The following is a 14,942-nucleotide window of genomic DNA, read 5'->3' on the forward strand; positions in this document are numbered from 1 at the left end:
ACAAAGTAGAGGGTTCTAGGTTCAATTCCTAGCACGGTTTTTATATTTCCTAATTTGGCTCATATTGGTTTGGGGGATTTAAATGTATTTTAGATGAACAAAAAAAACGAAAATACGATGAAAAAAAACGTACATACAGCCGAACGTAGAACCTCCTCCTTTTTGAAAGTCGATTAAACGATGTAGTGACTCATTATTTCAATAGTACACCGAGATACATAATAGGCCCGCAGATCATCAGAAGATATTGAACCATGTGATATGTCCATATAACATAATTATAGTGCTAGGCTAAGCCCAAGTACTTTGGATTGATGTCAGTCAGTTAGTCAGTTTGGCCGATATCACCGTACTCCTGAACCTTTTCGAAAACCTCTATTAAAGCTCTTAACAACCGGTTAATGATGAGAAGATCGTAGTACTCTATCGCTGAATATGAAACAAAATAGTTATTATTTTTCTACCTGCATTTGTTTATGTGACGATTATATGAGATGAAGACAAAAAATATTAGTCAATGTCGTTAAAACGAATTTACCGCCGGCAAGGTATGGCCGTAACGTAATATCCGGAGAATTATACGTTACTCGGCGAGATAATATGTGGTTATCGGTTTACCTACGCTAAGGCAGCGTACACATGATTTTATGAACTTGAGCGTAGACACTTAAGTCATAACGCAATGCTGTACTAACATTAAAGGTACTAGATCGTCAGACTATGAATATCTTATCGTAATTCTTAACCCTGAAGCGGTCGAGCACTTAAAAGTAACGGGAGTGGTCGTGCGAATTACATCCGTAGTACGTTACACATTGCGGAGCTCAGGTACAAATTTTAGTGACCACTCCAGGGTTAAAACTTTTGCTAGAGGCCGTTTGTTGGAAGTCCGCGATATTAAAGCCCCGTGCTTTGAGAAGTACCTTTAACCCTAGATACCCATTTCCATACCCACGATTTTTTGATATCCATCACTTAAATAATGTTCTGCTTTCTAACTAAACCAAACGATAAGCTTGTACGTGATAATTGTCCAGCGGGCGCGGTTAAAATTCAAGACTGTTCAGCCATCTGATAACCATTTGTTCCAACGGTGGTAAAATGTGCTAGAACGTTGGCCTTAATACCATTGAAGCGAGCAACGATGACAACAACCCAGATGAGCCACAAATACTGAAGTACCACCAATACCGGGGACGAAGACGACGAACCACCAATAGTGAAAGACGTACCCTTTGAATAGAGTAACAAAAGTGACGACCATGGTATGAGCTTAATTGGTAATAGTCAATCGAGTGAAGATAAAGCCCCAGATTTTGAAGCATGAGCTTACGCCGTAACCGTTGATATCTTGAGATTTAAGTGGCAATAATTACCACAAACTTGTGACAACAAGTGGATCAAAAATGCTTAAATTTATACAAAATGAAACATGACCTAGGTCCCTGTATCGCATTGAAAACATCAAATAATATGTATACTCGATGACATGTATACAAATTTTGATACAAAATGTATTAAATAACAAAATATTGAATATTATTTGACGATTATTTCATTTAAAGAAGCTAATATATTTTTGTGAAATAACATTTCAAACAAACCAACGCACACTTTAGTCTGTGTGCACTGAGCTTAAAATTCGTCTCTTATATCGCGCTGTTCAAAATTTGGAAGCCGGTGGGACTGTGCACCTGCTGATAAAATTCCTCTATTTGTATTCCGTTTCTTTTAAAGCTTGAAATTTGAAAAATAATCCTCTCTTCACGGTCCACAGATTCATGCATTTTTTGTATAAATTAAGTGGCATTGAAGGATTTTTTTTTGCCACTGAATAGTAAAAGGGCTAAACGTTTCAAACCCGAATGGGTTTTTAGTGTTGGTATAGTAATCGGCCTGAATGTTGAACTATGCGCATTGGTAACCCCTTTTTCGGGTGTTAGTGACTTGCAGTAAGAGGTATAGGTATAAGTAGGTAGAGATACCACGAGTAACCGTAGCAACATGTTGACGCCAATACTCGTACAATCGCGTACGAAAGTTTCAATTATTTGACATCCTTTTAATGTAGGTAGTTGACAACTACGGAGAACGTGACTAACACTTTTGTTTATAATTGTAGTTGCTCAGACAACTGACTGAACCTCCTTTCTTGCCCGGGTAAGACGCTGGGATCTTTTTCCCCCAGTTATGTTCTTCCAGCCCTTTTTGGCCTATGAGTGATGGGTAAAGATATATTAACATACGAGAAGGACCTCAAATATTTATAACTGTGATTCAATTCAGTTGTGGTTTTTGAAAAACATGTCTTTTGTTTTATGTCCCGTTTTCTAAGCCTGATTGGAAGAACCTTGACGCAAAATGTTATCAAAATTACTATCTGCTTATTAAAAATTTAAATTTGCTAAAATTTTATTTATTCAAAAAATGTAGGCCTCACTGACCCATTTCAAATTCTCACTCTGCATATTGCTTTAACTAAAACATTTTTCTTAACCGAAAAGGCTCGACGAGAGCTTAAAATACAACGTCAAGCGTTTTATATGAATTCACACATTTTTTACGTATAACAAGAGAGGAATTTTTCGCGTCGTATTATATTACGTTTTTTGTTTACGTGAACCAGTATTTTCCTCTTGTGCAATATTACTAAGCGACTTTATTTACGCAGTGTTGAAATGGTGTATTTTTTTCTAGGGTTTTTTTCTGGCATACCGATGCGATATCGTATAGAATTATATATTAGTTTATTTTTTATATACCTACTAAGAAACGGTGCTTTTCGGATACCTATTACATTTAATGCAACAAAATATTTAGGCTTAATTTGTTCAATTGTATTATAAGATATCAATAATTTTTTAGATTTTTAAGTAAAGGTTTTGCTGATATGCCTCTTGCACCCATTTTTACGACATGTAAACTAACCACAAAAAAAAACATATAACATTTTTTTTATTGGGTTAAAAAGCTCATCAAAAATAGTCAAATGAGTGCTATAAACCCAAAACATTGTAACTTCAGTTACCGTGTTTTGGGTTTACACGGCAGACATAGGTTATTCAATTGCTAGAATATACGGTGATGGAACGAGCTATGCTTCGAGTTTTCGATTTTCGCCTTTTAGATAGTAATGCGCAAGTCCGACTTGCACTTGGCCGTTTTTTTTTTTGTTAGGATGTTTTTGTCTCCGATATCGGATCGGATGGTTGTAAAACGCTCTAATACACTTTATTCCGCAGGTGGCACTCTTGAAAGTGGAGGACGCTGGCAACTACACCTGCGCATTGGAAGCACCCCTGCTGATGAAGACCTTCGCGAGGGTCCATGTGTTACAAGGTACCAATATTCTTAAGATATACCAATTGATAAAACAGGTCACCTGGTGTTAGGTGATGATGCTAAAAGCATTACGTTTTAACATCAAATGATATTGAAAAATGTGGAATCTAGTTTCTTACAAATATTAAAAACTAGCTGACGCCGCGGTTTCACCCGCGTGGTTCCTGTTCCCGTAGCCTATAGCCTTCCTCGATAAATGGGCTATGTAACACTAAAAGAATTTTACAAATCGGACCAGTAGTTCCTGAGATTAGCGCGTTCAATCATACAAACAAACAAACAAACAATCAAATTCTTCAGCTTTATAATAATAGTATAGATTTGACTTGCGATATATATTAACTGGCTTATTTACTTACTAGCGGACGCCCGCGACTTCGTCCGCGTAAAAATTGATGTAAACTTCTCTCCCTCTACCTTACCCTGCTGATAAACCTACCCTACCCCTACCTAACTCCTACCCTACCGCTGACGCTAACCCTACCCTCCCCCTACCTCCTCCCTACCCTAACCCTATTCGTACCTTATCCATACCCTATCCTACCCTACCCCTAATCTACCCCTATCCTACCCCTACCTTTCTCCTACCCTACCGCTAACCCTAACCCTTCCCTACCCCTACCTTACCCCTACCCTACCCCTACCCTACCTTACCCTACCCTGCCCCTATCCTACTCCTCCCCTACCCTATACGTTCCATATCCTTCTCCTACCTCTACCTTGCCCCTACCCTACACTACCCCTGCCTTATCCGTACCCTACCCTACCTTACCCTAGACTTTCTCTAAATTACCCGTACCCTACCTCTAACCTACCTCTTCCCTACCCCTATCCTATCCCTACCCTCAGCAAAATTGGTCCAGCCTTTTGAGCGTGGTGCAATGACCAAAAGACTATAATTTCCCAAGCGACTTCTATGCTAATACTATAAAGAGGTAAAGTTTGTGTGGTTGTCGGGGGTAATCTCTGATTCTACAGGACCGATTTGAAAAATTATTTTGCCAATAGAAAGCTACATTATTTGCGAGTGTCATAGGCTATGTTTGGTCCTCATATTCACACGGGAACGGGAACCACGTAATTGAAACCGCGGGGCGTCATATAGCGGCATTTCTGTGACTTTCAGTAAATTTTGTATTATCTCCGAAACTATATAATTAATTAACATACTGTAAAGGGCAAATCTTATCTCTATAATATCCTTGTGATTATTAAATAATTTATTTTGATAAGGATTTAAGTTTAGTTGTGTAAATAATGACGTAAACCTCTTTATAATATTAGTATAGATCAATTAAGTTTTGTTGTTTTTTTTTCTGTTTGGCCTTTTCTTTTAATTTATTATTATTATTATTATCATTATCTCTTTTATCACTATTGGATTTTGTATTAAATACTCTCCTTGCGAGTATTATAGTATAGGTAGTAATGTATTTACAAACAAAAAAATAATTTAAACAAATTATGAAAACGCATGTTTTTTTTTTCAATTTGTTTAAAGTAAATACTGTAAGTACTGAATTATTTTATTATCTCGCAATCGTAGTGAAAGTTTAGTGTAACAGCGGGGGCTAAACCCATTTTATACTCGGTTTCTATTTAGCTGCCCTCGAAAATGTTGAACCCCCACTAGGTTGACCGATGACATCAAGCAAATAACAGAGTGTTACCTATTTTTTTATTTTTATTTAAGAAAGAATATTTGCCATATTTTTAAATATGACCCATATTCCCATACCCCTCCAACTAGTCGGGAAAGACTATATTAGGAGTGGGTACGTCTATAGACCAACGGGGCGGGGATCGAACCACCACCCCTTAGTGATGAGTCCGACCTTACCGTTGAGCTATTGAGGTCGTTGGAGGCATGCAGCTCGAGTTCATAAGGAAGTCCATACAATAGGCATGTACAGCAGTGGATGTCTAAACTACTCTGTACCATAATAGTTTATTCATTGCGGCAGTAAGAATTTATAATAAGTTACCAAAAGAAATTAGGAAAGAAAAGAATATAAACTGCTTTAAAAATAATTTATATAAATACCTAACTCAACAGGCATTCTACAGTGTAAATGAGTATTTAAGTTATTATTGTTATTTTCATACATATTTTAATTGTGACGATGTAAATTTTAAATGGTGAAATTGTCATTTGAATCATTAAATACTTAATAAATAATTTGCATGCCTAATTGGCAAGATACATTTACCATCTACATCTACCGACCATCTGTATAAATAATACATGTAGGTATCTGCAAAGAAATAAATTGATTGATTGATTGATTGATTGATTGATTGATTGATTGATTGATTGTCCATCGGCTGTTAATGATGAATAAGTAAAGAGATTTAAATAAATAAATACGTACCACCGATTGTTTGCCGACCTTAATGAAGGTTGATCCCTTGTAATTGTGACGTGATATAATTATTCCGAGGGGTGTTAAATTCTGAATTGAATGCATACAAATCTGAATGCATAATTTGAATTGCATTACTCATTACTATCGGACTGTTTTAATTGCCACGCCTTTTACAATGGGGTGGAGGGAGCCGTGATAGCCCAGTGGATATGACTTCTGGCTCCGATTCCAGAGGATGTAGGTTTACCAGAGAATTTTCTTAATTCTCTGCGTGTGTGATGTCTGCCAATCCGCATTGGGATAGCGTGGTGGACTATTGGCCTAACCCCTCTCATTCTGAGAGAATGAAATTATGAGAATATATATAACAAATAATGCCTATATATATATATATATATATATAGGCATTATTTATATATATATATTATATATTATTATTTTTATTAGTCGTTCGTTCGTTCGTTAGTTCGTTGTTTAATTGGCGACGAAATTAAATTTAGTCAATATTCCACATTTGTCCTCTTCAGTTTTAATGCGCTATGGCTTGGCAACTTCGCCTCACTTCCCCGCATGCACGATTTCACACCCGCCCAGTCTTTCCCCCCGTCGCCCGCATATCATGGGAGTGTCATTAACGAACTTGCTAGACTATAGCGCCCCATCTCTAGTATAAAATATAACTCTTTAGTATTATTTAAACAATATGTTCTGAAAATGTAATGTTTGCCGACCTCTATAACTTAGTTGCCGTGCATTGCTTTATAACGAGTTTTCCGGAAATCGAAGTTCTGGAAAACTCAGTTTTCTCTTCGATTTGACTTCCAGGTTTGTTATGAGGTGGTTTCCAATTTAATTAAAGCAAAATGTTTCTTAGTTTGGTATAAGAATCTGCAGTGGCATATCATTTATAAAACTGAAATCTGAAATTTGAGCTCATGTTTTTTCTTTACAAGTTAACAATTTGACTACAATCTCACCTGATGGTAAGTGATGATGTAATCTAAGATGGACGCGGGCTAACATGTTAGGAGGAGGATGAAAATCCACACCCCTTTTGGTTTCTATACCGGAACGCTTGGCGGTGCGTCTTTGCTGGTAACTTGTCACTGCCTAAGCCTCCCACCAGCCAAACCTGGACCAATTAAGAAAACCTCAATCGGCCCAGCCGGGGATCGAACCCAGGACCTCCGTCTTGTAAATCCACTTCGCCACGGAGGCCATCAAATGTGACCAAAGTCGTGGGCATCCGTTAGTATTAATTTTTTTAATTTTTTTATTCTTAACAAGTTAGCCCTTGACTATAATCTCACCTGGTGGTAAGTGATAATGTAATCTAAGTTGGAAGCGAGTTAACATGTTAGGAGGAAGATGAAAATCCACACCCCTTTCGGTTTCTATGCGACATCGTACCGTAAATCGCTTGGCGGTACGTCTTTGCCGGTAGGGTGCCGGTGGTAACTAGTCACGACCTAAACTTCCCACCAGCCAGACATGGACCAATTAAGAAAACCTTAATCCAGCCAAGCCGGGGATCGAACTCAGGACCTCCGTCTTTTAAATCCACTGCGCCACGGAGACCATCATATGTGACCATTGTCGTAGGCATCCGCTAGTATTCAATTAAGATACAGTGTTCAATTCTCATAGTAATGAATCATACATTAATGCGAGATCGTCCAGTATGAGATTTTACGATTGGACGCAGTTTCGAGTAACAAGTAAATATGCAGAGCTTCTGAATAAAGGGATTATACGATACGTACGGGTCTCGAGCACTCGCTGCGGTGTGTTTGTATGGACGTTTATATGGACGCGAAATATAAATACAATCAGATGTGTATGTATAATACACTAAACTAAACTCGTGGACGCTTGCAATTTTGTGCACGAGGAAGCTTTTGATATGTCCCAAAATGGGCCTTTATAATTTATAAGTAGGTTGATAGTATTTTTTACGGATAGAAGATACAGATTGCTGTTGAGAACATAATTGCAGAATTTTTGGAACCCGCATTAATTAGATAATTTTTTTTTTGTTTCCCTTGTCTAACACCTGGAATTGAATTCCTGGTGTAAACTGTCAATGTCATGTATTATTGTCGAATGTCAATAAAACACAAGTTAAAAAGAAACATTAAATTGTAGACAGAGAACCGTTAAACAAAAAAATCCTTAAATTGCTATTAAAAAGGCCATAAACGAACGCTACTACGCGTAGATACAATCTGTCAGGGTGTGAGTTTCAAGCATGTTGCCATGATAAAAATTCTTAATTAATGTTGTCAGTTATAAAAAAATACATTTTATTTAATTTATTAAAAAAAAATGCGGGTTCCAAAATTTTATTAATTTTGGGTTTTAAGCGCTATATTTTATGTTCTTTTAAGAAAAAAATGATTTGTTCTGCTTAGTTGACACTCGGAATAACGGCCCAGCCTCCATACAAAATTGGGGCATGTCCTTTGAACCTTGGTCGTCATCATCACTATTCATATATCCACACACACCCATATTCGGCTCTGTTGAGCTCGAGTCTCCTCTCAAAATAAGAGGGGTTAGGCTAATAGTCCACCGGACACAATGCGGATTTACAGACTCAACACACGCAGAAATTAAATTCTTTAAGAAAATTCAGCCTTGTGGGTCTAAGCTGCCAGTATCTGCTGTGAAGGAGCCTCCTTCTTCACTGGCTCGTCATGAAGATTTAAAAAAACTGTCATCATCCATAATTTACACTTGAACAATAAACCACCCTGAGCCGTGATAGCCCAGTGGATATGACCTGTGCCTCTGATTCCGGAGGGTGTCGGTTCGATTCCGGTCCGGGGCATGCACCTCCAAATTTTCAGTTGTGTGCATTTTAAGAAATTAAATGTCACGTGTCTCAAACGGTGAAGGAAAAACATCGTGAGGAAACCTGCATACCAGAGAATTTTCTTAATTCTCTGCATGTGTGAAGTCTGCCAATCCGCATTGGATTCATATTGGCCTATTGGCCTAACCCTTCTCCTTCTGAGCGGAGACTCGAGCTCAACAGTGAACCGAATTGAGTTGATAATGATGATGATAATAATAAACCATGGAAGCAGTAGTTAAAAGCTAATATAATCCCAAACTACTAAGCAGTCATTAATGGAACGCAGCAAGCAAATGTATTGCACAAACGGCCAAGTCACAATGGAGCCAGGAAGTCTGCCTCAGTGTGGTAACAGGATGTGACAAACTTCTGGCTAAATTACAGAGACGCGTAAGATAACAGAGGAAGTCTTGTGGATATAACGGAGTCATGCAGTGAACACAGCTATAAGTTATAGGAGCTTGATTAGAGATGCGAGTAATGTAAATGACAGACTTGAACAATGTTTTGAAAGTAGATTATGATCGTCTATGTTAAAAGCATTTTATTTTATTTTATTTTTAATTATTCTTTATTTTACATGAGCACACCCAGTTTCAGCTGCGTAGTTTTCCTTTCTATGCGCATTCGGGGATAATATATAGCTTAGGACAAGCAAAAATAATGTGGTTTTCTAGATGATAAAAGAATTTTCAAAATTATAAATTACTCTTTAATATATTAGTACAGATTTACAAGAATAAAAAAGCATTAAACAATTTGATAGAGGAATAGTTTGGATAACGGAAACAAGTCATTTTATTTATTTTATTTTAAACTAGCTGACGCCGCGCGGTTTCACTCGTGTGGTCCCCGTTCCCGTAGGAATACGGGAATAATATATAGCCATCCTCGATAAAATAATTTTTGAAATCGGACCAGTAGTTCCTGAGATTAGCGCGTTCAATCAAACAAACAAACAAACTCTTCAATTTTATAATATTAGTATAGATATCTTTAATGCAACAAAACATAATATACGAGTATATGTGGAACACACAAAATCAAGTTATGTGTACGAGTAATATTCTTTACTTTCACGAATACACAATATGTTACCCAAGTTCGGATTACCCAGGTTAGGATGAAGCAGTGGACGTCCATCGGCTTAATGATAATGATGACTGTATACCCAGTTTTTTAATATATAAAATTATTAATATTATTTACTTTTGTACCCAGGATCGAGCCTCGCAGAACTCCAGAGCGGCGTCAAAACAACGACCAGCTACGTGAGTCTCCTACTCACGACGCTTATCTTCCTCGTCGCCACCCAAAACGGAGTAAGGTGACCTCTTTAGTCCGGACAAACCTGTTTGGAAAGGCTGGATAACGCAAGAATTTCCCTGGGAGCAAATTAATATTAATAAATCCTCGTCAAATTTCCCGACGAGCTTATTACAACTTGATGAAGAGAATATTAGAATTATAAACAAGCCGGAATGGCGTCAAATTTATCGAATGGAGGTCATTTACAAGTTTTAATGAACGCTTTCCGAGACGAAACTTATCCGTTGAAGTTTAAATATTTATCAAATATCAAAATACGATGTCTTGAAAATTGCTGCGAATTAATTTTAATGGTTGGGCCTAACTGGTATTGATGGGGATAATTAAAAGTAATGCATATTCAAGTGACAAAAGCTGTGTCGTGAAATATGTTATTCATAAACTGTAATATCTAATTGCATATCTTGCTCATTTAGAAATGTTTTCATACTAAGCAGACATTGTTATACTTGAGTCAAATTTTGTGGTATATTTGTAAAAATATATATTATTTATTTAAACAATTGTGATTATATTTATACATTCGGTATACCCTATACCTATATAATTAATTTTAAAATAATTTGCATATCAACTATAAAACATACAATTGGATATTTTTATCTTACACGTTAACAAAATAAATGAACTATAATTTAAATAAACTGAGGCGGTGTATAAATCTAATTAGAATTTATATTATCATAGAGCCTATTCTAAAAAATATAATTTGGAATAGAATGATAATAAATTATTATTCTAACCCACAACTTTAAAATAACGTTTTTGTTATAGTGATGATATCATATAAAGTCATATCAGAAATTTTACAATTCTCTAGTTCAAAAGGTTTATTATTTGATACTTATTTTCAATTATGCAAACTATTTGACTAGATATTTTAGGCTATTATAATATGGATCAGCTCGGGAGAAATAAAGATTTTTTAAATCCCGCGGGAACAATGTATTTTCTGGAATAAAAAGTAGCCTAGGCTCTGCTCCAAGGTCTCATTTATTTCTTTACCAAATTTCATCCAAATCGGATCAGTGGCTTAGCCTTGAAAAGGTGACAGACAGACAAACTTACTTTCTTATTTTTGTAGATTTTGGATATGGTCTTAAATATATAAACGAAATTTGAATTCAACTTAAGAAACTTTTAATTTTGCACAAATTTTAGTGAAAAATTTTCATAGAATTTTCTCCATTTTCCCATTTAATGATGATGAAGCTAGATTCACGAGTGTATTTTGTCGTCAAAGTAAACATGGTGAAGGGTAGTTCAAACTACAAAGTTCGCTACTTTAAGTGTTTACACAACTCCCCCTAACCTAATTAACTGCAGCGCTTCTATCCCTAGTTTAAAACCGCGGCTTTGTTTTATAATAGACTCTAGCGGGTGAGTTAATGGATGGGAAATTTAACTATTCCTTTTAACTGGCTTCATAAAAAGAGGGCAATAATTTGGCGTAGGTGACGTAAGAAGTTTATGTGTCGGACTTTAATAATACAGACTGTCCTGCACAACATATTCTACATGAATGATGACATCAAGGCCCACTAAAACGTTAACCGAAAGAAGGTTGGCGAAAGTGGGAGTCATACTTTGAAGTGTCGTACACTCTTATATTTGTATTGATTAAAACTATTATTTTGTAAGATGCTTGTAAAAAAAATATTGAGATTTTACAGAACGGGAATCAAAAGAAAAAAAGTGCTTTTTATTAAAAAAAGTCGCCCGCAAAAACGCCTTGTCTTATTTATGAAGCAATCACGCAGTTATATGTCAGCGGTGTTGTTTTATCACATTTATGTATAATAAGGTACCTACTAATGTAAGGTATTTTTTTTCCCCTGCTTTTTAAGACCGCTTACCATTTACTTATTTCTTAATTTAATCACGATAAACAACAATTAATACGTTTTTATTATGCACGCTACTTTTATCAGCTAGTCCCAAAATACATGCAATCTCGCCATTCTCCTTTTATGGTTTTTAAGTTATATTTATTGTTTTACAAAATACAATGTAATGTAGTCGTACCATATGTTGTAACATTGTATAAGCATTCATTTTTAATTGGAAATTATTTTAAAATAATACTTTTAACTAATTTTATTTAATTTCCTGTACAGTTCTCGTAAGTCTTGCTACTTACGGGACACCCAGTATAGATATTATTTTGATGTCATCTGACCTTTACAGTCAACTGGTCAGATTAAATTTCTAAAGTTCCTGAGTTTGATTAATATTGTACTAATGCTGTATCCAATACTAACGACTTTGTGTTTACCTAATTGAAGAGGAATCAAATAAATCAATATTGGTTGTGTTTTAGAATATAAATATTCCACGCCATTGAATACACACATGCCTAAACTAACATTTCCGTATTATGATTTACGTAAATTGAAGTCTTTAAAAATAATTATGTTTAACTTATCCCAATATCTATGACTTTGAAAACAAAATTATCTTATCCTAATTAAAGATAAGAAAAATACTTTATCGTACAATGCAAAACAACACATTTAAATCTTTATGAGATTTGGAACTTATAAAAAAATAACTTAAAAATAGGGGTCGTAATCTTAAAGTATCTTTCCTTAATAAGAATAAGTAAAATTGCTGTTTTAAACTACGTTTAAAAATATTTTATATTTGTACTTACTATGTGTATTTATATTTTGTGTGTAAATAATATGTGTATCCGTATTCATTATTTTACATCAAGAATAATTATATCAGTAAATAAATATCCACGATTTATTCCTAGCTTTTGTGTAAGCTCACGTATGTAACTTGCTTGTCCAGCGTTTCAGAGGCTAACGATCCTTACCAAGTAGTCGTAGACTATTGCCGTCCAAGGGTCTTAGATAAAGAGAATTTTTGTATAATATCACTGTACAGTTGTAACATATCCATAGATTAAAATATAATAATGTTATTGTATGGAAATACTTTGTTGGTGTTTAAGGTTATGAGATATTTGACATGTTAGTCAGCACAGTTAAAACTGATTTGGGAATTAGTGCGAATAAAAAATTAATTAATTTAATTGGTAATTTAATATTAATAGACTGCGATATCACCTAATATTAAGTTCTGATGCACTCGAATGATTTTTCAGGTCTTTTCTGGCAGTAGTTTATTCAACCGACTTATACCTAACGGAAAAAAAATGTTTTGCAGTACGTTTTCGCAGGTATTACCCCATAAGACAGGGTTTTTATTAATTAATTAATATCTGCCACCTTGGGTATCTTCATGTCAAGATTTAAATAAGCAAGCGCATTTCATCGTAGTATATCCGTTAACCATCAGGCCACAAAGCTTACTAGACCAGACCTGAGCTATGTACCAAATTCAAGACCATCTCTATGAAAAAGTATTACAAAAGGACTTATATTTAGGCATTCCCTGTGTTTTCACATTATGGTTTAACGCAAAAGCATGTTAATTTTGTATAGAACAGCTGGTTTATTGACTAATTTGGTATTTATTAACAACCTATTCATATAAACATAAAATCCACTTAGAAATATCATCTACCTACTGTATGATATCCATGAAGGGTTGTCAAGGCACCGTATGACATTTGTTACATATAATATGTCAAGTAACATACGTCATATCAGTGAATTAGCCTGTACGTTTAATATTTGTTATTTTTGGCCGAATGTAAATATAGGTAATATAAATTATTTTATACATTATTAGGATAAGCATTCTCTCTTTCTACATTTTGCACATTATTTTTTAATGAATTTTATAATTTTAAATTATATGTAGATATACAACACACTTCAATAGTCTTTTATGTAATCAGCGTTACAACCACTTTTAACGTTTACTTATAGATTTAAACTTCTTATACATATAGAAAAATGCAACTAAAATCTAAGGAAAAATCAATAAATTAATTACTTATTGTACTAAAATTAATTAAAAAGCAAGGCACATATTTATTAATTCTTTTAAAAGTTATTAAAAATGTAGAGGAAATAACAATGTTTTCAGATAATTGTGACAATTTACACTGACCAATGTCCTGACCACATAATGTAAATTGACCAACATAACCATATTGGTCATAAAATTAAATGATACAATTATGATCGAAAATGTACATAAATGAATGAATGAGATACTAAGTTATTTTCGCGTAAAACATGTGAATCTAAATAAAAATGTACGAAAAAAATCTTCAACTTACTTTTTATTTTTTCTAAATTGGAGCTGTTTAGCTGAATTTAATCATTACTAATTATTATTAATTTTAGCATTTCAGTATTTTGTGTAGTATTCTATACATTTGTTAGTGTTTCGTGACAATGTCACCAACATTGTTGCGAAAGACTAACGAATCTATGAAGAAATACCACCAAGATTACGTCAAAAATTCTGAATGCACGTTTCACGCTAAAACCTGAGCATAACAGGACGCACAATAGATGTTGTTGTAATATGATCGCGTAAAATCAACGAATCTGTGAGGAAACGCCACAAAGATCCGACCAAAAATTTTGAATGCAAGTTTCACTCTGAAACCATAGCGTACTCTGCAGATGTTGACTCAAAATATTCAACCAGTTTCATTTTTGTGTTGTATTCTAGGGACTTTGTCGCAAAAGGCCGACACAGACAAATACATTTTTAACGCACGTTTCACACAGGATAATTGTTTGTCAGACAAGCGGAGGGATTTTTATCGTATTTATTAGGTGACATTATCGCGAAAGACCAAGGAGTCTGTGCGGAACCGCTACCAAGAAGCGACAATTTGTCTCAGAAATAGATTCCTAGATACTCAGAACGTTTTGCTCACTTGAACGTTCAATAACTGAGAAGACTGTATCTGGGTGGTACGTTGCACTGAGCCATTATTTTCCAAACATTTTTGTACTCGATCCTTTCGGAAAATTGTGTCAGCAATATTAAGTAATATACAATGTCTTCGAGTTGAACGTAATATTTTAGCGAAGGCAAAAAATTATTTTCTCTTTTTTCTTCATAGAAATTCATTTTGTACTCGTAGTTAGGAGAAAATAGTAAAATGTTTTCAA

At 34.9% G+C, this 14,942-nt stretch overlaps 1 protein-coding gene across 1 annotated transcript in view; it reads left to right on the forward strand.

The window, feature by feature from the left end:
* LOC112049423 (uncharacterized) overlaps positions 1 to 10,412 on the forward strand; it is a 66,094-nt gene extending 55,682 nt beyond the window's left edge. The window contains exons 9-10 of the mRNA XM_052888288.1: positions 3,243 to 3,339; positions 9,787 to 10,412. Coding sequence (XP_052744248.1) covers positions 3,243 to 3,339; positions 9,787 to 9,896 — 207 coding nt within the window. The 3' untranslated portion in view covers positions 9,897 to 10,412. The remainder of the gene's footprint in view (positions 1 to 3,242; positions 3,340 to 9,786) is intronic.
* The last annotated feature ends 4,530 nt before the right edge of the window (positions 10,413 to 14,942 follow it).

The sequence above is a fragment of the Bicyclus anynana genome, chromosome 22 (assembly GCF_947172395.1).
Source record: "Bicyclus anynana chromosome 22, ilBicAnyn1.1, whole genome shotgun sequence".
In the NCBI taxonomy this organism is placed as follows: domain Eukaryota; kingdom Metazoa; phylum Arthropoda; class Insecta; order Lepidoptera; family Nymphalidae; genus Bicyclus; species Bicyclus anynana.